A 24,002-nucleotide genomic window follows, 5' to 3' on the forward strand; every position below is an offset into this window, starting at 1 on the left:
TAAAATAATGATTCTGCCCCCACACTTTCAAGTAAAAATACTTGAATACTAGAATATTTTGGGAAGGCTTTCCATGTTTATGCTGTGGTTTTAGATACTCCTGGTTATCCATTTGTGACCCTGGAAATATGCGTCTGTCCCCTGTGACAACATTGAACTTTACCTAAGCCCTGTGTTCTTGGAAAACAGCAACAATTAAGAAATCCTCATTCCCCAACCTTTTGTGCTCTGGAAATGAGTAACTGCAAAGGACCCTGCTGTTGAATATTCTAAGATAATCCTTCCACGTGACTCCCTTGCCCACCTGCCTCTGTAAAACCCCAGGTCCCCTTCCTTTTCTTTGATACTATATGGGGAGACAAAAATTTTACCTCTACGCTGTCAGGAATTTTTTTTTTTGGCCTGGGCCTGAGAATTAAATTGACATAAGACAGATCAACAGGAGAACAGCATACAAAGTTATTTAATACAAGTTTTACGTGGCATGGGAGACTTCCTAAGGAAATGAAGACCCAAAGAAGCAGCCAGTGTCAATTACTTCTATACTGAATTGGACAAAGAATAGTAAGTTGTGAAAAAGCAGCTACATTATGTGGGGAAGCTAAAGATGAGAGTTATTTTAATAAGGTCTTCACTGTTCGACCTTGATAATAAGAATGTTGCTCTCCTAGTATAGGGAGGGCGTCTTTCAACGTGAGAATTTCATCTTCTGCTTTTAAGAAACAGAAGGAAGGTCAGAGTGAGCTCACATCTGCAGGTATTTATTTATTTATTTATGGTGAAAAGATACATTCTTAGAATTAGCCTGCTGGACTCAGTTTAGATGATTCTAGTTTTCTTGGCAACATCCTAAGTATCATAGTCAGAAGCCAGTCTCCTGTGTCTTCTCTCCTTCAGCCTGATCAGGGTGTTGACCTTGGTCACATCAATGTCATAGGCATCTTCACAGCCTGTTTGATCTGGTGCCTGTTGACCTTGACATCCACAATGAACACGAGGCTGTGGTTGTCTTCTGTCTTCTTCATGGCAGACTCAGCGGTCAGATGAGGATGGCATAGTGGTCAAGCTTGTTTCTCCTGGGGGCGCTCTTCTGAGGACATTGGGGCTGCCTCTGGAGGCGTGGTGTGGTGTCTTGGGCTGCCGGAATGTGACTGCAGATCTTTTTGGTGGCTGTGGGTCCCTTTTCAGCACTGCCTTCTTGGCCTTCAAAACCTTTGCTGTGGCTTTGGCTTCCTTCTTAGCCTTGGGCACCTCCCTGTGAAAGGGAAGAGTGGTATATTTTTAACTCTTTTTTCATTAATGAACATTCTCCTTGTTACAACAGCCTGAATAAAATCATCTTCTTGGGGCCGGGCACAGTGGCTCACGCCTGTAATCCTAGCACTCTGAGAGGCCGAGGCAGGTGGATCGTTTGAGCTCAGGACTTCGAGACCAGCCTGAGCAAGAGCGAGAAAAAAGTAATTAGCCAGGCATGGTGGCAAATGCCTGTAGTCCCAGCTACTTGGGAGGCCGAGGCAGGAGGATTGCTTAAGCCCGGGAGTTTGAGGTTGCTGTCAGCTGGGCTGATGCCACGGCACTCTAGCCCAGGCAACAGAGTGAGACTCTCTCTTAAAAACAAACAAAGAAAAAATCTTAATTGTCTGGTATATTTTGTCTTTGACACTTGTTTGAAAACTTAGAGATGTATGTGACAGCACCTGTCTCAATGCCTGGCACAAAGAAGATGTTTGTAAATGTTAGTTAAAAGCATTAACAGCAACCACCACCAGAATCAAATTTTAGAGCCAGAAGTGCAGGTCCTGTCCTCTTCCTCCCACTCCTCACTTTCAGCTCTAGAAGCTGAGGTCCAGAGGAATCAAGTGAGGCCACGAGCCGGTTAATGGCAGGACAGGACCACAGCTCAGGCCTTCCCATGCTGGGAGAAGCGTCCTTCCCTCTCCTCTCCCTTTCCTCATGTCGTGGGACTAGCAGTGTCCTGAGTGCAGGGCCCACCGGGTCTGAGTCATTATACTTCTAGAACCGGCATGCAATAGGCCCCTCATAAATGTGTTTTGAGTGAATAAGTGTTCTGAAGCCTCCTCACCTGATTCTTAGAAGTTTGAAGGGCAATGTTTCTGAGATTCTTCAAAAGAGACATAACTAGATTCTCAATCTGCACATTTTTTATCATTTCTGGCCATGGTGAAGACAATGGGCTGAGCAGGTCTTCTCTGGGCTTCTCAGGGGCTTGGAACCAGTATCGTATCTTACCTGAGACTCAGATGGTCTGTATCCTGCTGCTCACCTGGGGCGGGGCCATGTGAAAGATGTGACTTTGAAGCCAGACTTCTGAAGTACACGGGCCACTTCTGTCATTTATTTGGTGTGTAACTCTAGGCAAATTACCCTCTCTGGGACTCAGTTTCCTTCTCTGTAAAATGGGGATAATATTGATCTGCCTACGTTATGGATAGATATATACTTGTGTGTATACGTGTGGGCATGTGTGTAAGTGCTTAGAGCAGCACGTGGCATCTGGCTGGTTCATACAAGTGTCAGATGTTATTATTCTTACTCATGACCCCACTAACAGATCTCTTTTATAAGTTCTCTAGCTTATCTTAAAAGCACGGGGAAAGTTTGGGGATCCTAGCTTGCAAGTGCAAGTGGCAGTTCCAGAACCAGCCATCAGAGTGTCTTCCCTGACTCTGGATGTTTTCTCTGCCACAGAGGAAACGGCTGGAAAGTTCCTCACAGACCTGTCTGTCCTTGTTCTTGGCCCCACTCTTTAGGCCTGAGCCAGCGATCAATAAGGAGTCCACACTGCTAAAGCGAAGGTCACGCGTGAGGAACGCTGCCCGCTGCCCTGCGCCCCGTTCTCTGGTGTGGCTGGGGGAGCACCTCCCTCCCCAGGTCAGGTTTTTCTCTCCTCTCTTACAAAAATCATCATCTCCGGACCAGCATTCTCTTTGGCTTCTGTCAGCATCAGACCCAAATTCCTCAGAAGAAATTAAATAAACACCAAGACTCGGGATGTAATCCAAAGAGAGACGTTTCTATTTTAACAAATTGTCTTCTGTGTCAAGGCCATTTATAGTTGGGACCGGGAAAGGTAGTTACAGTCACGGGAGAAAATGTCTTGGACTTGCTTTTATATATGGAACGGGTGAGTAAATAAGTAGCCGCATGAGACAAGTGTTCTGAGAGGAACTTCCTATTTATGAGGCACACCCCATTTGCTTCCAAAAATGATTTTAGGACATTTAATATTAAAAACACATGTAAATAAAACCATATGTAAATAGAGAGCTACACATAGGGACACATAGAGATATAATATGGAGATGTAAATAGAAGAAAAATCTGTGGTAATATATTTGTTGTAATTGAATACTAAATTTAACTCTGAGCTTTCTGGCAGCCAAGGCAAGATAGGAAATACAATGGGATACGTGTATAATTGTCATCAGGTAAAAAGAAGCATATCAACTGAGATAGGGGGATTGCCAAGATCAGAAAGACAGATGTTAAGGACAACAAACTTCTGTATTGCCCAATAATCCTACTAACTGTATTTAGGTCAGAAACACCCCTGTTTGTGTCTCCTTTCAGGTTGATTTTTATATCTGTAGTGGATAAAGTACCAGGTATATTCTGGCTCAGAGTTAGAAATAAACAGTTTAGGAAGTAAACAGCCTTAAGAAGGATGAAAACCTTACACCTTTCTCATGGCCAGGGATGGTGGGGAAACAACCATCCTTCTAGAAGGGGTTCAACGGGATGTTCCTTTAAGCAAATGATAAAGTCCTTGGGATGGCTTTGGATTCCAGGGAGGGTCCATTTTCATTGATATGGATGTACTAACACAGACTCTGAAATGCAACCTTGCCTAAAGAGAATACAGGACCAATGTAAAGGAAAGTGCTGTTTACTCTGCTGAACAAGCCTAAGGAGAGTGACAATTTGTGTGTGTGTGTGTGTGTGTGTGTGTGTGTGTGTGTGTGTGTAAATCTGGCAAGGGAAAGAGAAAGTTCTTCCAATCAACACGCCTGAGTTTAGCAGACAGGAAGTTCAGCCTAGCTTAACCTATTCACAATTCTGCTTTGTGATGTCTGCTCACCTCCTAGGTAGACCCATATCCTGTGCTTGTTCTCAGGAACTAGGGCCATTGGCAACTGATATATGGTTTAAGTGGCTGCTAATGAAGAAGCTCCCCCTCCATGCCCCTGCCCACCAACCCCAGGGGCTACAACTGCTAAGAACCTAGGAAGAAAGACCAGCTTGTACACTCACTGCTGTTTGTCAGGGAAATGCCATTGATGGGGTTCAGGACACACTACCCCAAAATATGGCATCTTGGAATTTGAGAAAACAGCAGAAAGAGGAAAGTCTTTCTGACCTTCTCCTGCCCTTCTCCCCTGAAGCAAGCCGTAAAAGAATTCCCTGGCCTTTCTCTGGGGAAGGCCACGAGACCTGCATTTGAGAGGTCTATACCTGGAGGAAAGAAATGTCCTTATTTCTGAAGACACAGGGACATGGAAAAGGATCTGAACAAACAAGCCTTGCTAAGTTTCCTTCCAGCTTATTACCATGACATCATACTCCCCTTATCAATCATACTTCTCCACGGCCACCATCTCTTCATCAGACCCAAGCATAAAAACACACAGGTTTCCCTGTTCCTTTGGGTCATCATTTATGAAAGCTTTCTTGTCACATAAGACTTACATTAAATAAATTTGTATGCTTTCCTCTTGTTAATGTTTTTGTTATAAAGGCCTTGGCCATGAACCTTGTGATGAGTAAGGAAAATATGTTACTTTTTCTCTCCTTTACTATAAAGAACATTATTGGGTCAATTGAAAAAAAGACTGTAACAATGTTAAATTTAATAAAGTTGATAATACACTGTAGTTATGTAAGAGAATCTCTTTATTCTTAGTAAATACACACTGACATTTTTTCGGGTCATGAAGTATATACAGTTGACCTTTGAACAACACAGGTTTGGACTGTGTGGGTCCACTTATATGTGGATTCTTTTCAATAAAAGTTACATCAAGTGTGCCTGACTCTCCTGCCTCCTCTCCACCTCCTTTCCCCCTCCTACCCCTGAGACAGCAAGACCAAGCCCTCCTCTTCCTCCTGCTCCTCAGTCTACTCAGCATGAACACGACGAGGATGCAGACCTTCGTGAGGATCCACTTCCAGTTAATGAGCAGTAAACACATTTTCCTATGATTTTCTTGACAACACTTTTCCTCTAGCTTACTTTATTGTAAGAATACAGTATATAATAAATATAGTGTACAAATAATGTGTTCATCGACTGTTTATGTTGTCAGTAAGGTTTCCAATCAGCAGTAGGCTATTAGTAAGTACGTTTTGGGGGAGGCAAAAGTTACAAGCAGATTTTTGACTATGTAGAGGGTCGATGCCCCTAACCCCTGTGTTGTTCAAGGGTCAACTGTACTTATTCTCAGATGGTTCAGAGAAATATTTTACATATATATGTAAATATATATACATGTAGAGCTATGTATAATCATATATTTGCATATGTATGTGTATGTATCTATATAGAACAGAGACAGCAAGAGACTAGATGACGAAACAAATGGGCAAAATATGAGTCTGGGTAAAAAGTAGATGGGTGTTCTATGTACAATTTATATTCTTGCAACTTTTCTGCATGTTTGAAATTATTTTTAAATAAAAGGTTAAAAAAAATTATGCTCTTAGATAAATAACTCTTTGGAACTTGTTATTACATAAACTTAAGACTGACGCCTCTCCTTTTGTCCTCAACAAACTATTTACAAGAGGGGTCAGCACTTGCTACCTCATTTTCCTGCCTTCAGCTCAGGCCTCGACCCAGCTAAGCTGTCTTCTGCCGGCAGCTCTCTGCTGCAGCTACTCTGTCCAAGGCCACCCCCACCCGTGCTCTTCACGTGGCAGCCTGTCAAGGGTCCACATCCCTCGTGACTTCCTATAACGTCTGATATTGCCGACCATGCCCTCCAGTTGGAGCTTTTTTCAGAGCTTCTGCCCCACTGCACTCCGGTGGTCTCATGTCAGTCACTCTGGACTCATGCTCCAGTACTTGGAGGCTGTCCCATTTACTGGACATGAGCTGGTCTTGGATTCTCTTCTCTTTTCTCTTTCTCTGTCTCCTTTCCAGCACCTGAACCAGAAGTGTGAAGATGACAGTGGGAATGACTTCCAGAATTGTGTCTTTGATCTGGTCCTTCTCCAAGACTCCAGAACTCCAGGCCCAACTGTTTTCATCTCAGTCTCAGTGAGTGCCAACCCATACTCTTCCTCCCACCCTCAACCCTCAACCCTGTTCTGAGGTCCTTCAGTAGATCATTCAGACTCGTGACTCCTGTGTCTTCTCTTCAACTGCTTGCCCCATATCCAATCTCGTTGGTTATTCTTCTCTGCAATAAATTTCCAATCCTTTTCCTCTTTACCATGGCTGGCCACTTCTCTGACCCAGTCAGGCCCTCATCATTCTTGTTCTCACTGATGGAATAGCCTTTAACTGTTCTGCCCATCTCCAAGCTCTATCCCTTTGTCCTGCCAACAACCTATATTTCTAAAACCCTGATCTGATCATATCACCCCTCTGTTGGCATATCTTCATGGCTCCCCAGTACAAACAGAATAAAATTCAAATATCCTAGGCATTCAAGGTCCTCCATTATTTAAATATACCTTATCGTTCTAACTTTGTCTTCAAAACACCATGTGCTCCAGGCACGCTGGGCTGTTTACTGTGCCCTGAGTCCTCCTGTCCTCTCCTGACCCTGAATCTCTGCCCCCTCTCTGTTTATAATGCCCCACCCTTCCTGTCTTTTAGGGCCAAACCCAAATGCACGTATTAAGAAGTCCTCCTAGGGTCCTCACAAGCTGAGTTACTCTCTCGCTGCTCTGGGTTCCCTGGCCTGTTGTACCTCTGGTGCTTCCTACTCTCCATGTGTCCGCAGCACCTACCCTCGTCCGCACAGTGCTGTCTCCTCCAAAGTCAGGCTCCTCGCCTTACCTTTGTGCCTTACTTACTGTGGAGGCACTCAGTCAATGTCTGCTTTGTCCGATGACTGCAAACTCCGAGTCTCGCCTTTAAAAGCTAAAAACACTTTCTCCAGCTTGTGATGTTTACCCCTTTGTTGACTAGAAGTGCCCAAGTTTTGGCACCTATTTGATTTTCTGTGTCTGGGATTTGGGAGAAGACGTGGCAGGCACTGATTGGCTGAGCCCCAGGCCACACACTGCCTGCTCGGTAGGACACAGGAAAGAGTAAGCAGGGAGGGGACATCTGTGTGGAATCCGAATAGGGCTGAGAAGCAGGGGAGAAAGAAACAGCCGTTTGGGTTTGGGACACACCCCCAGGAGGAGGCTGTGTGAGTTGGGCGTTCTGTGCAAGGGAGGAACAGATTTCTTTCTTCACCCATTGCTGGGTTCATAGCTGAAGACACTATAACCAAAGACAGATTAACAGGAGAGAAGCAGACAAATTCATTTAAGATAAGCTTTATGTGACATGAGAGTCTTCATAAGGAAATGAAGACCAAAAGAAACAGGCAAACTTGTATATTTTATGCTAAGTTTGATGAAGAGGTGGAGTCATGGAGAAGGATGATTGGACAAGGGTGGTCTGATCTAATGGTAATAAACTGGGGGGACCTTAGCAAGGCCTGTCTGGTCAGATTCTCCTCTGTGTCTCTGCGTCTTCAGAGATAAGGATTTTCTTTTCCCCCAGGTACAGGGCAGGCACCTCTCTGAGAAGAGTCTTACGACCTGCTTCAGGGGCGAAGGGTGAAAAGGAAGGTGAGAGTGACCTTCCTAGGCTTTATGACCTGCTTCCTGCTGTTTCCTCAAGTGCCAAGGTGCCACATTTTGGGGTAGCGTGTCCTAAACCCCATCCCTGGGAAGCAGACGCTAAGACAGAGTCAAGTGTGAGAGGTCCGTTGGGGGTAATGCCCGTGAAAGATAAACGGGTGAGGAAGCAGCACTGGGTAGGGAGAGTCTCAGAACACATTGCGGATCTGACGAACTCTCAGCTGACCCCATGGGGAGCTCCACGCTGGCAGAGACACTCGGCCCTCACACCCCACCCTGCTTCCCACCCCGCCACACCCAGTCATTGGCTGGGGCTCCCCGGGAAGACGTGGCCTCAGCGCTGGGCTGGGTCCTGAAGGCTGTCAGCTCACTGCAGCTGAGCGGCGGGTTGTTTCTCGAGGGGAGGTCCAAGCAGCACACCCCCACAGCTGCACAAAGGCGGTGGGAAGCAGCCGGATTGGCTGGTCCCCCTAGATATGGAGGCGTTACTGTCCCCATCTCCATCTGAGCCCCCAGTCCCACTATTCTCCAGGCCCACAACCTGGACATGGTGCTCCAAGTACTTTACTGACAGAGTACGGATGGGACCTAGGGCTCCCTAATCACCAAGCTGGTGGCAGGAGTAGAGAGGAAAGAAAACTTTCTGAAACTGTGTGAGCTCTCTGTAAAGTGTAGGCCAGCTCCTGCCTCTAGCTGGGTCTCCTCCTCCCCATTAGAGACGTGACCCTGAGTCTGGGTCTCCAGCCTGTCTGGAAATGTTTCACTCAACTGACAAGGACCTGTCCCTTTGTCATCTAAGCCCAGGCCTTCCACCTGCCTGCTGCCCCGGGGATACAGCAGAGAGAAGGCCACCTGTCCTCAACTTTCCTGTGCCGGAAATCCCTGAATCTTTGATGCTACTGTCCCCTTAAGAAAGAAATGGGAGTCTTGCGCCCCTACAGACAGGACCCTCCCCTTGACACTCACCCTCCCCTCACTCTTCTCTTTCTTTCCCCCAAACCCAGACTGGTGAGAAACTGCTGAGAAACAACATCCACAATTAAGTCCGAGGTCACATTTAGTTCAGCACCATTGGCTGCTTAATTGGCTGGTTCTTTTGCTGCTCTCCTCATCTGCCAACACAGCCTCTAACAAGCTGCTTGCAGGGCAATTAATCCTCAGGTTTCTGAGACCTGGCTGATGGAAGGGTCTGCTTCCCTCCTGGGCATCAGTTTATCTGTGAACCTGTTGGTCGTGGGGAGCAGACTGTCATCTACAGGTCCGGAGTGAAACTTATGGGGCTCAGAGAACCACACCACTCTAAGGAGGGAGCACCCAGATCCAGGAAGGAAGCTCTAGCCTTTCCACAGCTTTGCCTCTCTAGAAAAGGCAGGCCTGACTGTCCCCCGAGGGCCTTCTGGGAAAGGGAGTGGAGAGGCAGGAAAGCGCAGTGGTTAGATGATGCAGGCAGTCCCGCTTGTTTTGAGATCTGGCACTGTCTCTTATTAGCTATATGACTTGGGGAAAGTTACATTTACTAATCTTTTCTGGGCTTCAGTTTCTTTCCTTGTAAAAATGGGGTAATAATAACAGCAACAACTATTATTCTGATATCACCTACAGATAAGGATCGTCTAATGTTGTGCATGTACAGTCCTTAGCACAGTGCCTGGTGCCTATTACTGGGGCAAGTGACTGACAGGCAGGGGGCACGTACTGTGTGGAGACGCTGGACAAAGGGATGATTCACGTCCTGGGAAGGAGGGTGCAAGGTGGCGGGAGGTTTCATAATGCTATTCAGAACAGTGTGCAATTTAAATTGTAAATTGTTTATTTCCAGAACTTTCTATTTAATATTTTCAGACCATGGTTGACTGTGGGTAACTGACACCACGGAAAGCCAAACAGTCGGTGAGGGAGACTACTGCAGTGCATCTGATCCTCAAAACCACCCTGTGAGGTTTGTTGAGGTTCACATTTCCAGAGGAGAGAACTAAAGCTCAGAAACCCTGTTACTTGCCTCCGTGGGCCACAGGGCTAGGAGCAGAGTGGGATCTGGAGCCCAGTTTTTCTGTTTTTCAGCCCAGCACTGCATGATGCTGCCATGAGAACAGTCATTGCCAGCATTGCCGGGGGGACAGGTTGCTTATGACCCTTCTAAACACTGCTGGGAGAGGTTGTCAATGCTTAACTTAACTCTCTACCTCTAAACATGCAGGTCACTTAGGCCAGGCCATGTTGCTGGTGAAAGGAAGTGCCAGCCCCTAACCCCTACTTTTTTTTTTTTTTTTTGAGACAGAGTCTCGCTCTGTTGCCCAGACTAGAGAGCAGTGGCATCATCATAATTCACTGCAGCCTCAAACTCCCGGGCTCAAGGGATCCTCCCTCCTTGGCCTCCCAAAGTGTTGGGATTACAGGCATGAGCGGCCACGCCCAGCCCAGGTTCGTTATTAAACCTAAAGCCTCTCAGCTGCTCTCATAGGACGCCATGAAAGAGCTGCGTTTCTCTAATAACCACCCTGACTGCTCTCGCCTAGTAGCTGAGGTGGAGGTCTCTGTTCCACCAGGTATGGTGAGGAGAAAGGCAAACCTATAGGGAAATGGACTTTGTTTTTAGATGTTGGAGTAAAACATCGCTCTCTAAAAATTAGAAATGATATCCTTTCCTTTTTGTTTGAATTCTACTAAGGAGATCAAAAACTTAGGAGGTCATTACCAATTCCTGTCTAGCCTATGCCAGAGTTAGGGGGAATCTAGTTCAATGTGGGTGGTGGGTGGAAATAGTGATCACTGCTCAGTGAAGGTGATGTAAGCACTTCGGCTTGCTGGGAGGGATGTGTGTATCCACCCTGTCCCCAACCCCCTGACGTAGCAAGGGCTTTTGTGCTTCTCTGACTCCTACCCACTGGGAAACTGAGAGGCGGGATCTGAGTTCTCAGCTTGGACAGTGGGGTTGAGCTGTTATCAACAGGTCTCAAAAACAGTTGTCTTAATTTTTTAGAAAAGGTTTTTATAAAAAGTTATTTGACATACCTAGGAAATGAGAGAACAGGAATGAAACCATCGAAATGTCTGTGTGTCTAGGAAAGTGCCTTTTCTGGATTCAGCTGTTTTCAACATCTCTAAGGAGGATGGGGATAGGGGGAGGGGTGTGGGGCAGGAGTCAATCAGGTAATCACAGATAATGGAAATTCAAGATCATCTCAAACCACCATTCCCTTCCAATTTCCTCCCCAAAAATTTTTGCCAGGGTTGGTAAGGAGCTAAATGGACTGATTTGGAGTTCTACATACTCCACTCCACCCCCACCCCGTCTCCTCCTTTCAGGCAGCTTGTTAATGAGCAGGGGGGTGGCTAAAAGGCAGCAGGATGTGGAAAGAAAAGGAGGGGTTGTGATAATCCACAAACTAGATAATTAGCCTGTGATTAATCAAGGGCAATATTGCAGCCCTGGTTCCTTTAGGGGAAGCACAGACAGAAAACACAGGGAAGAGCTGGCATCTCAAGCTCCCGAAGCCTAATGAAGAAATCTGTTCAGCAGAGTGTTCAGGAGTGTGAGATATCCTAAGTACCCAATTAAGGAAGCCCCTGCAAGATTATTCACTCCGAGGAAGTCGTAAGAAGGGGAGAAAATTTGTTCATTTAAGATCAAAACAACAACAAAACCCTCTGGGTTTTGAGATATTTAGTAGACATTTATTGATTGGCTCTCCGATATCTATCCATTCTCCCCTTCCCCTTCCTAACCATACTCCCAAGTCCTGTAGGAAGTCATCCTTTTTCCCCCAGTGGGAGGCAGGGACCACATGGTCGGTGCTAAAAAAACAAAACAAAAACCGATCAGTGCTGTTTCTCCTGGCCTTCCTGATTGGCTCCCAGGCGGGACCACCACCCTGGTCTGCCCAACTGGGCCAAGACTCGGTTTTGGGGACTGCTGGCAGCGCTCTTGGGTCCTGAGCAGAGAACCTCATGTGGGTGGAGCCTGATAAGGAAATGAAGCTGAGAAATGGAGAGAAAAAAACCCAGCCTGGTCGCCCTGTTTGGGCACTAGAACAGTCCTCCCCAGAGGCCAGCCCTACTCCTAGACTTTTAGTTTAGCTGGCAGAGGTGGGGAACCTGAGGCCTCAAGGCCACATGTGGCCCTCCAGGTCCCTAAGTGCAGCCCCTCGACCGAATCCAGACTTCACAGAACAAATCCCTTTAACAAAAGGATTTGTTCTGTAAAATTTGGATTCAGTCAAAAGGCTGCACTCAAGGATCCAGAAGGCTGCAGGTTCCCCACCCCTGGTAGAGGATGCTCATATAAACACCTTGATTATTTGAGTCAGTTTGCATTGAATTTTTCATTATTTGCAACTAAAAGCATCCTCTCCGAAACAGCCAACAATAGAAAGCCAAATGGGACACAAAGTCAGCATCATTGCTGGGAGAGGACATAAAAAAGGGACACCCAGTCAAAAGCTAGGGGTGCCTTCCTGTTACCCAGATACAGAGCGGCTGACAAAGCCGCAAGCAGTAGGTCCTGCTCTTGCCTCCACAGAGGGTGAGGTGTGAGAAGCAAAGTCCAAGATAAACCCTGGATGAAGGTTGGCAGAACTGCTCTACAGGCCAGAGCCTGCACTCACACACCGGCCATGCACTAACCAGTACTCGCCCTTGGTGTGCAGGGAGGAGACTGAGAGTGTTGGGGCCCAGTGCGAACTTGCGCACACCTCCTGGAAAGCCAGAAGCATCGCCCTCTGCCTGAAGAAGGCCAGTCCCTTTTCCTTCTGTCCCAACAAGTTACCAACAAGGCCAAGCTTTAGCTCCTCCTTGGTAAAATAAAATAATTCTCATTGTGACTGTGCGTAGGCCTCTGTGCTCTGTGCTTATCCAAGGTGGGCTGTGGACTTTTAGAGGGAAATGCTGACAGAGCTTGTCTTGTAAAAGTCTGTTCCTGGCTTGTGTGTGACCTGCGGCAGGATGGGCCCTTTCCCCACTGCACAGGGGCTCACACTTGGGAGGTGCTGGCTAAATGTTTAGTGAATGAATGAGTGAACTCCTTGGAACTGTAGCCATAGTAACTGCCTCACCCAATCTCTCACTTTGGAGGATTCCTAAGGAAGGGGTACACAGGGCAGGGTTGGAGGGAAGCCACAGATAAACTTCCCCGGGGGAACTGCTTCTGACCAACTGTGTGACCTTGGGCAGGTGGCCAGAAGTCTCTGAGCTCACTATCTTCCATCAGAAAATGGAGTGCTCACATGTGTCTTACAAGGTTGCTGTGAGGGTTGTTAAATAAGAGTATTGAACTGTGAAGCATATAGTAAGTGCTCAATAAATGTCTATTTCCTCCCCTATCCCTGCCCTGACCACTTCCGGCACTGGCCAAAGATGCAGGTCTGTGGGCAGATCTGCCCAGAGGGCACCGGGCTCCCTTTGTCCCTCAGAGTCTGTCTGCCACTGAGGGAGGCCCTGCAAGTGGGGCACCTCCCGCACTTGGGAACTGTCTGCATTACCGAAGGCTGCTGGAACAAATGACTACAAACTTAGTGACTCATTGCAATACAAATTTATACTCTTACAGTTCTGGAGATGGAAGTCTGGAATCAGTTTCACTGGGCTAAAGTCAAGGTGTCAGCAGGGCTGGTTCCTTCGGGAGGCTCTGGAGGAGAATCTGCTTCCTTGTCTTTTTCTGTTTCTAGTGGCTGCCTGTGTTCCTTGGCTCCTGGCCTCTTCCTCCATTTTCAAAGTGCATCACTCCAAGCTCTACCTCGGCCTCATATGACCATCTCCTCTGTAGTCAGATCTCCCTCTGTTTTCCTCTTATAAGGATACTCGTGGTTACACGTAGGTCCCACCCAGACGAAGCCAGGATAATCTCCCCATTTCAAGATCCTTGGCTTAATCACATCTACCGCATCCCTTTTGCCATATGAGGTAACATTCACCAGTTCCAGGGATGAGGACCTGGGTAGCTTCAGGGGCCTTTATTCGGCCTGCCACAGGCACCAAGTCATGGGGAAGCCTGGCGGGTCCAGGCCACCCTCAGGGGCCTGTTTCTCTCTGCCCTGACAATGGCTGTGCCACCAGGGAGATGCACTTCTGCTCAAAGGGCTCCATGGCTGCACTGTGAGTTGTATTTTTTTTTTCTGGTGAACTCATTCTCCTAACTGTTGTCATTTGTCAAAGGCAGCAGGCAACAAAAGTCCTGGCCACATTCATCTTGTCCTCCTGTCCCCATCCAGGATGCAGACTCAGTGCCACTGCTGCTGGCCCTGGGCCCCTGCAGCCTGACACATGAAGCCGGTGAGGATGCCCAGTTGTTGGCTGGCTCTACTCCAGGCTGTCGGTCCATCCATCCCTAGGGGGCAGGTCAGAGCTCTCTCCAAAGCTTCAAAGACTATGCCCTACTCGCCGGGTAGTCATGTGAGCCTGTGGTAGGTGTCCAGGCTCCGGGAAAGTGTGTCTCACATAGGCCTGGGCTGGGATTCGCAGAGGAAGGGCATTATGTCAGTGAAAACAACATGAAACCGCAGGGTCCTCATTGCTGGGGCTTTGTTCTGCCAAATCCTTCAGGCCACACAGCTCTGCCTTAGCTCCCTTCCTGGCTGTGCCAGGACATTCTTGAGTGACTGCAAGAGTACCACAGCTGGTTTCCAGGAGGTGTGAGAAACGGCTTCAGAGGACCATCCTCTCTGGAGGACGGGGGAGAAAGAAATGGAGAGAAAATTCTCCTCAAACCATGAAGGTGGGAAAGAGTTCTCACCAGGATCAGGACTAAATAGAGATGTTGCTCTGGCTGTTGTTTATGAGTGACTATTTGGGCTAAAGTATTAATTTTTATTTTATTTTATTTTATTTATTTTATTTTTTTAATTTTTTTGAGACAGAGTCTCACTTTGTTGCCTGAGCTAGAGTGAGTGCCGTGGCATCAGCCTAGCTCACAGCAACCTCAAACTCCTGGGCTCAAGCGATCCTCCTGCCTCAGCCTCCCAAGTAGCTGGGACTACAGGCATGCACCACCATGCCTGGCTAATTTTTTTTTTTTCTATATATATTTTAGTTGGCCAGATAATTTATTTCTATTTTTAGTAGAGACGGGGTCTCGCTCAGGCTGGTCTCGAACTCCTGACCTTGAGCGATCCACCCGCCTCGGCCTCCCAGAGGGCTAGGATTACAGGCGTGAGCCACCGCGCCCGGCCAAGTATTAATTTTTAATAGCAAGAAGGATGTACATGGGCTGGGTGGCTCACACCTGTAATCCTAGCACTCTGGGAGGCCGAGGGGGGAGGACTGCTTGAACTCAGGAGTTCAAGACTAGCCTGAGCAAGAATGAGACCCTGTCTTTACCAAAAAGAAAGCAAAAAAAAAAAACCCAGCCGGGCATTGTGGCTTACGCCTGTAGTCCCAGCTACTCAGGAGGCTGAGGCAGAAGGATCGCTTAGAGCCCAAGAGTAGGAGGTTGAAGTGAGCTATGATGATGCCACTGCACTTTACCCAGGGCAGCAGAGTGAGACTCCGTCTCAACAAACACAAACAAGGAAACTGAGCACCCCTCCTTACAACCGCCCCCCCACCCCGCTTCACAGAAAAAGAAAAAAAGGATGTACATGTTATAACTACCTCTAAATAAAATAGAGTTAGGAAAGAATAACCCCAGATGCTGGGAAATGGCATTTTAAAATGTATTTTTATGGATGAATATAAGTCTGTATATATTTATCCAATGTCCTCATGTGAGCAGAAATGAACATACTTTACTAATTCAGGCTAGCCGGGTGGGAGGCCTAAGCGAGATGTTTGAATTACTATTTTAAAAAAGTAAGGCAGTTTTATTATTTTCAAGAGCTTTAAGTAACAAAGCTAACAAGATGTTACCTAGGAGACATATTTATATGGATTTATTCTTTAGGTGGAAAAGGCTCCAATTTAGAATGCAGCAATTGGAGGGCAACATCGGCAAATCGAAGGTGTGTTCTTACTGCAACGGGGGATGTGTTGGCGAGTTTTGATTCACAGAAAACATTAACCATTAACTTGATTTGTGTTAATTGTCCTGGACATCAGTGCTGTGGTTTCAGGCACCAGCCACCACCACACACACACACAAACACACCCTATGGCATGTACTTCTGCAACACAGAACAGCCATGAACATCAGAGCAGAAAGAGACCTTTGCAGGCATCTGGCCAACTGCTCGACCCATGAGGCGCTTGAGTCAGAGGTGGGTTGACTTACCCAGCAGGAACCACTAGTGAGCAGAACTGGAATTGGGATGTGAATGCCTGCTCCCAGATCAATTCTCTTTCCTCTTTTACTATTGCCTCTAGGTGTCCACAGCCACATTAAGGAAGGTGAGAGAGAGAGAGTGCGAGAGAAGAACAGAAGAGGAACAGATCTGGAGAAAGCAATGAATCATCTGACTACGGTGTCTGGCTGGATTTGGAGCACAGCATGGTTTACACTCGCTCTCCCCTCTGGGAAGCAGGCCCTGGGAGTCAACACAGCCGCGGCAGCAGTGGCCATTTATCCAGTGCACGTTCTGTGCCAGACAGTTCTGAGCACTTGACATGGATTAACTCATTTAATCCCCAGAACAGCCCCTTGAAAAAGGTACTATCATTGATCCATTCCATCTGTGAGGAAACTGAGGCAAGGAGAGATTAAGTAACTCCCAAGGTCATAAGGGAGTGAACAGAACTCAAATGCAAGCCATCTGGCTCCAGAGCCCCCTCCCGCCCGCGCTGCTCCAGACCTCCCAATAGATGGCACGAAGCATTGGCCCGTCAGCCACTGGGTGTCCAGGCAAGGCCTGGAGTGGCTGGAGCCACTTGGTTAGTTGCAAACAACCTCATTTGTTTATCCTGGGGTGTCTTATGTTGTATTATCATTTTCTCTTTGTGCCACAACGTGAGAAAGGTTGGGAAGTGCTGCTCTATTCTGTAACGTAGTCATGATGGATGATTCGGTCAGTTTCTACATTGTTGTGCTGTCTGGCTAGCTAAGGGTAAAGTAGCTGCACGTTTAGCCCTGCAGGCTGGTGATTTAGCCTCGCAGATACACTCGCTCCTCTGGGAGCCATCTCATAAACACAGGGGAGAGGGCTGGACCCATGTAAACCCATCACCTACCAGAAAGGGTGTGGAGCACATGCCCTCTGGGAACACGTCTGCACCCTCATCTGCATATCTGAAGGACAGGAGAGTACATCGAGGTCCAGAGTCACAGTGTCCTTTATTTCTCTATTCCTGGTGTCAGTTCCTTCCCCTACCCTCCCACTTCTCTACCTGTCATACAAGGGCACTTAAATTTTGTATTGGCATTGCAATGATGTGTTCTTTGAAGGAGAACTACCTGTTCTGGAGATGTCAGGGTTAGAGGAGTCAGCAATTATAAGCTTATGAGATAATGACATGTGTGTTTAGTGTGATGGCAAATTATACCATAGAAAAAATTTTTTTAAGATTCAGAGTGAACTATTTTCCCATATAAACTTACTGCCTCAGGAAAACTGTGGTTAAAATGATATATTACCAGGAAACTTCAAATTTCCCCTAGAGAGCCAAAATAGAAATACAAGAAGAACCATTGTTGAAGTCATCCCAAATTGGAAACAATGATTATTCAATTAAAAATAAGTGTAGATATACTTTCTGTTTATATGGTGTCTTCTAGCAGTTTGTGTAGACTCCAATCTCCTCATCTCCATGATGGGCTACCCTATCCTACTCAGCAGCTAACCTTTTCCCCATAAATTTTAAAGCACCAGCTTCCTCTCCTTTCGTATGAGTCTACTTCAGCTTTTTGTGGCCCTCATGGTCAGAAAGCTCCTTTTAACGTCTATGCTGAATCTTCCTGCTATGCCTTAAAACCGTAATCTCTTGCCTTGTCCTAGGGAAAAATGGTAACCACAGTTAACCCTTTGCATTCTTAGAGGGTATAAGTAGGTTAACCCCTTATCTTCCTTCCCTTCTCCCTATAAAGGCAGATAGGGCTTCGCACAGTTTCCATTTGGGGAGGGATTTGTCCCTGGGCCCTCTCTAAACCCATGTCACAGTGGAGTTCCAGGGTCCACACCTGAATGCAATGTGGTGGTAGTCAGGGTGGTCCCTGTGGGTTCCACCAGTCTCCGTGATTCACTGTCCCATCTGTAGAATCAAGGACTGGCCAGTGCCTAGCCTTCTGGAGGATAAACGTGTGGTTTCTTCATTCACTATCCAGGAAGTGCAGGGTCTGCAGGAAGAAGTAGAAGAGGCACTACTTGGATGAGATTGGTCTGGACACCACTGCTCTCTGGTCTGGGATCTTGGGCACCTGAGTTCAGCCTTCTGAACCTCTTAGCATTCTCCTCTAGGAAGGGAAAATGGTACCTACCACACACAACCTCACTGGGTTCTTAAGATCAAAGGAGACACGGATGTCACTGAAAAGCTCAATATTCCCTCAGCTCATCCCAGAAAGTTTAAACCGGTCCCCCTTGGCCCAGAGCAGGTGGCAGAGTCTAGCTGGGTGAGAAGATGGGCTTAAGTGTAGGATGCCATGGCCCAGTCACTGGGCTGCACTCTACTGAATTAAAGATTGCTGACAACTTTACAATTTTGTGATGTCTCCCCTTTATCTCTTATGGCCATAGCCTCAAGGTGTGTGCCAAATCTTATACATAGAAGGAAAAGCAATAGCCCTCTGGGTTGATGTAATTTACCACACATGACCTGAAAATACCCATTGAACCCTTTGGATAAAGGCCTGGTCAACAGAAGACACCCACCAAAATACAAATATTTTACCTGAGTTGGGAAATCCTTTGACAGCTGCTTCTACATTTTCACAGACAAGTTAGTGAATTCCCTAGCAAAGAGCTGGGCCCTCTGGAGATGGTAGCATTGTTTGGGGAAAATGAGGAATAGACTCTAGGCCTGGGCAAGGTGCTGTTTGGAGTGGGAGAAAGAACATCAAACTTCAGTCCCAGATCTGCCATTTGTGAATTATATGACTTTGGGCACCTTGCTTACTCTCTCTTATGCTTAGCTTTCTCTTCTGAAAAAACAAAAAAAAAAAAACAAAAAAAAAACATAATGATACACATATTCTCTGCAAAGTAGGTCTGAGGATTAAATAGTGGGGTGTGGGTGTTTGTGCTTTATACACTAGGAAGGGGAATGCAAAGGTTGGTCATTGTCATTGCTGTGATCTCTACTTGGTTTCCCAGGACCCCGTGCCAGTGAGGAGAGGTGTAAATCATAGCTAGTTACCTTGCTGAGGGCAGTGGCTGTGTGAAGCGGATCAGCCTATGAAGGGCATGAGACACCAAGATCGACAATGATAGCTTTCATCCGGGAGCCCCTGCTGGGTGCTAACCACCTAGCCACATTACCTTGAGCCCTCTTGGCAACCCCAATATTATTTGTATATCCATTTCTTTGATGAGGAAAGGAGCTCAGAGAGAGCAGGTAATGGTCCAAGGTCACATGGCTACTGAGGCGGGGAGCTAAGACTCAAACTCAGGCTGAGTGACTCTGGGGCTCATGTTCTTTGCACTTACTTTCCTGTAAGTCTCTTTTCAGGTTCTGCACCCCAAAAACATCATCAGGGAAGCTCTGGTTTAAAGAGGAGACAGTTCCTGGCACTGCTCCCACTCAGCGAACAGAGGCAGAAATCAAACTGGGGTTCCCTGGCTCTTCACTGGGAGGGCAAGGAGATCCCAAGTGAAAAGTGACCATTCTGTAGTTGCTGTTACCCCAAAGCACCTGTTCCTCATTTGGGGCATTAGTGGTTGTAACAGAAGTAGTAATATTTCAACAAGAGTGGTGATTAGCTACAGAAGGAGCCAAGTGGCAGCTCATCTCCATGTAAAAAGCCCTCTGGGCCCTTCCAGGCACCCTGGCCTGTGTTGTCCCATTTCAATGCGATACATATTTCCTGCCTGGCCCCCAGCCGGCATGGCAGAGCTCTTGTGACACAAACCCCTTCAAACCCAAAGAGCTTTTAATCGGCTTGCAAGAGAAGAGAAGAAAGTGGAAGAAAAATAATAGGAACCAAGCAAGTGCCTGTAGTAAAACTGACCTGAGAAAGAATTAACCCTTTCTGCACACAGGGGATGGGTCTGGCCCACTGCCTTCCCCAGAGGAGGACCGAGCAGGAGGGAAATGTAGGGATGGGGCCCACTGTTTTTAAACTCTGGGGTCTCAGCCCAGCCTTGATGTGGTGTCTCCTGCTCATTTAACTCTCAGCCACTGGGCATGTGTGACTTGGGAAGAAGAATGAGGGGGTGATTTGTTTCAATCACATAATCCTTCATCCACAGGAAATGGAGGGACTGTTGGTTTCCTCTTGAGGTCTCCCAAAGCAGAAGGCCTACTTTGTAGGTGTGCAGTTTCACACCCTGGGCGTCTACCATACGGGGACCAACGGGTCAGACGGGAAGGAAAACATCCCGCGATCCGGCTGGGGTCGCCTCCTGCTCCGTGGGAGAGTTGGGGGCCAGCCAGGGCGCGAGCAGGGCCGGGGGAGGGAAGGGTGTTACCGTGGCAGAGGCTGAGAACAAATGTGGGTGAAGTGGACAAGGTCTAATTTAGCAAGGGTAGTGTCATAACTGTCTCTTCAGCAACCGCAAGGTACAAACTCTGGGAAGGATGACTGTCTGCATGCCCTTATTTAAAGATCCATATATATCCATGAGTATTAATAATGCAAATAGGACTCTTTCTTTTTTTGCTTCTGTGCTAAGAGTCTTGGCCTACAAATCACTGTTCATATTAAAATTTTTGCTGAAGCTGCTCAGTTAAACACAAGATTAAAAACAACAATTCTGCCTTTATTTTCCCAACTTCTAAGCTCCCTTTCTCTTCTCCTAAACCTCGCATCATGCCCATGCTGTAGTTTCTGTACATTTTCCTGTATGGAGAAAGATCTCAATCAACTCGCAGTCTTGACTGACCTAATAGACACTAGTGCGTCCATTGCATGTCAAAGCAGAAGGGCACCTGCGTTAAAACTAGGCAGTCCCTGTCCTCCAGTGGAAAAGAGAAAAAGTACAAAAGCTAAATGCTGAGATGAGGAAGGTACCACCTTGACCAGAAGTCTAGAAAGATCTGAGCTTCCTTCTCTAACCCCAGAGTGCTTTCTCCGTGCCATTCTTTTATTGACTTCCCACACTTACCCTCATTGATGTTCTTATATTTTCTATCAATAATCCTAATTGCTAACATTTATTGGGTATTTACCATGTTCCAGGCACTGTGCTGAGATGATTATTTACATTTTCTCCTTCCACCTTTGTGCTAGAGTCTGGTGTTCCTCTCCCATTTTTCAGATGAGGAAATAGAGGCTCAGAGGCTTGAAGTCACAGTGTTCATGATTGGTGAGGCCTGCACTTAAGGCTCCAGGGCAACTTGGCTCCAAATCCTGTGTATTTTTTATTGCACAAACAGGGCTCTATAGCATTGCCGTGAAATGGCTATTGTTCATCCCGTTAGTCAACAGGCAAACAGGATGAGGTAGTTCAAGGAACTGATTGCCCACAGTTTTACCACTAGGAAATGGCAAAGCTGGAACTTGGGTCTTTTGACTACAAATTCAGTGTTCCTCGTGTGACCCCTGCAGTGGTCCCCAGTCACTGGCAAGTTAAATTAGTTCCTCCAGGGCTCCTTGCCTTGGTCTGTCATTACCCAATCCCTCAACTCAGGTGCTCGGGTCTTCTTAGCCCTTGGGCTGAGGAAGCTGAGTCTCATGACCCTCCAAGACAACTATCACCAAAAACCCTTGCCAGTGCATTTTATCCACCACTGTCCTCACCTTGGTTTGGCTACATTATTTTTTTTTTCAGAGTCCTTCTTGGGTTCTTTTCCCACTAAGATTCTCCTTCACAGTCCCATCTTTTCAGGAGGTCTTCCTTCTCTCTGTGGCTCAAGTTACCCACCCTACTGGAAAACTTCTTGACTGTCAGGTTGACTGTTCATTTTTCTGCCCTGGGTCGTGCATGGAGTCTGTGCTGTATCCCGGATGTGGTCTCCCTAGAATCCAAAAGCTCCCTGCTGCCCCTCGAAGGACCCACACATCTACAGTGGGTAGATTACCCGAGGGGTGCTCTCCCCTGCACGTTCTCTGGGCCCATCCCCGATCCGGTTGCACCCACCTTGGGTTCCCCATCCTCCTGGAGAAGGGTTGAGGCACGACAGAGTTAACACAATCCAACTCTTCCTGTGAGGGAGAGCTTGGCACCACTTACAAACCTCCTCATTGCCAGGGGGCCCTGTTCTCCATCATCTTCCGCTCCCTCTCTCCAATAAAATGACCCATTTAAACCAGATTTTTCTTATTAACAAGCTTCCTACTAAATGGCTTCAGCTGTGCTTGTTGATTTATAGGGCTTAGAAAGCGCTGCTCAGCTGTGGCCCTTCCCTCGGTCCAAGGGCCCGAGTGCTGCCCTGGTGACATTGTGGGAGGGCAGAAGACACCCTCTAAGGGGCGGCTCCAGAGGGCGCTTTTTTTTTCCCCCTCTTTAGTAGTTTAATGATGGAAATGGCCAAGCATACAAAATTAGAGAAAATGGTATAACGGAACGCCTTGAACCATCACCTTGCCAATCTTGTTTAATCTGCTTCTCCCTGTTCCCCAAACTGCCCCCACCAGCTAGATTGTTTTAAATTAAACCCAAAACATTGTATCATTTCACCCATAAATATTTCAGTATATTTTCTAAGAGATAAATAAAGACTATCTGGTCTTTTAACATAACCACAATACCATTATCACATCTAAAAATGTTAACAATAATTCCTTAAAATTGGCAGTACATTGAGCTCCATAGAGACAGCGCCGGGGCAAGTGAGAGCCGGACGGGCACTGGGCGACTCTGTGCCTCGCTGAGGAAAAATAACTAAACATGGGCAAGGGAGATCCTAAGAAGTCGAGAGGCAAAATGTCATCATACGCATTCTTTGTGCAAACTTGCTGGGAGGAGCACAAGAAGCAGCACCCAGATGCTTCAGTCAACTTCTCAGAATTTTCTAAGAAGTGCTCAGAGAGGTGGAAGACCATGTCTGCTAAAGAGAAAGGAAAGTTTGAAGATATGGCAAAGGCGGACAAGGCCCGTTACGAAAGAGAAATGAAAACCTATATCCCTCCTAAAGGGGAAACAAAAAAGAAGTTCAAGGATCCCAATGCACCCAAGAGGCCTCCTTCGGCCTTTTTCTTGTTTTGTTCTGAGTATCGCCCTAAAATCAAAGGAGAACATCCTGGCCTATCCATTGGTGATGTTGCAAAGAAACTGGGAGAGATGTGGAATAACACTGCTGCAGACGACAAGCAGCCTTATGAAAAGAAGGCTGCAAAGCTGAAGGAAAAGTATGAAAAGGATATTGCTGCATACCGAGCTAAAGGAAAGCCTGATGCAGCAAAAAAGGGAGTTGTCAAGGCTGAAAAAAGCAAGAAAAAGAAGGAAGAGGAGGAAGATGAAGAAGATGAAGAGGATGAAGAGGAGGAGGAAGATGAAGAAGATGAAGATGAAGAAGATGATGATGATGAATAAGTTGGTTCTAGCGCAGTTTTTTTTTCTTGTCGATAAAGCATTTAACCCCCCTGTACACAACTCACTCCTTTTAAAGAAAAAAATTGAAATGTAAGGCTGTGTAAGATTTGTTTTTAAACTGTACAGTGTCTTTTTTTGTATAGTTAACACACTACCGAATGTGTCTTTAGCTAGCCCTGTCCTGCTGGTATTTTCAATAGCCACTAACCTTGCCTGGTACAGTATGGGGGTTGTAAATTGGCATGGAAATTTAAAGCAGGTTCTTGTTGGTGCACAGCACAAATTAGTTATATATGGGGATGGTAGTTTTTTCATCTTCAGTTGTCTCTGATGCAGCTTATACGAAATAATTGTTGTTCTGTTAACTGAATACCACTCTGTAATTGCAAAAAAAAAGTTGCAGCTGTTTTGTTGACATTCTGAATGCTTCTAAGTAAATACAATTATTTTTATTAAAAAAAAAAATAATTCCTTAAAATTATCTAATATTGACTTGATGTTCAAATTTTCTTCATGGTTCCATAAATATCTTTTATATTTCATTCATTTAAATCAGCATCCAATCAGTGCTCCTAATTGCATTTGATTAATAGGATTTTTAAAAAGAAATCTCTAATAGTCCCCCTTTCTCTGTCTCTTTATTTCTTAGGGTCATCCTGGTGCAGACAAGTTCCCCAAACCTATGTATAT

The 24,002-nt window shown here is 46.5% G+C and overlaps 1 protein-coding gene and 1 pseudogene across 1 annotated transcript; one reads left to right on the forward strand and one right to left on the reverse strand.

Moving 5' to 3' along the window:
- Window positions 1-819: 819 nt before the first annotated feature.
- Window positions 820-4,148, reverse strand: LOC123644105 (annotated as a pseudogene).
- Window positions 4,149-22,575: 18,427 nt separating this feature from the next.
- Window positions 22,576-23,771, forward strand: LOC123643883 (high mobility group protein B1-like). The gene has a single exon (XM_045559717.1). The coding sequence runs from the start codon at window positions 22,668-22,670 to the stop codon at window positions 23,310-23,312; it is 645 nt and encodes a 214-aa protein (XP_045415673.1). The 5' UTR covers window positions 22,576-22,667; the 3' UTR covers window positions 23,313-23,771.
- Window positions 23,772-24,002: the final 231 nt, after the last annotated feature.

The sequence above is a fragment of the Lemur catta genome, chromosome 8 (assembly GCF_020740605.2).
Source record: "Lemur catta isolate mLemCat1 chromosome 8, mLemCat1.pri, whole genome shotgun sequence".
NCBI lineage: Eukaryota > Metazoa > Chordata > Mammalia > Primates > Lemuridae > Lemur > Lemur catta.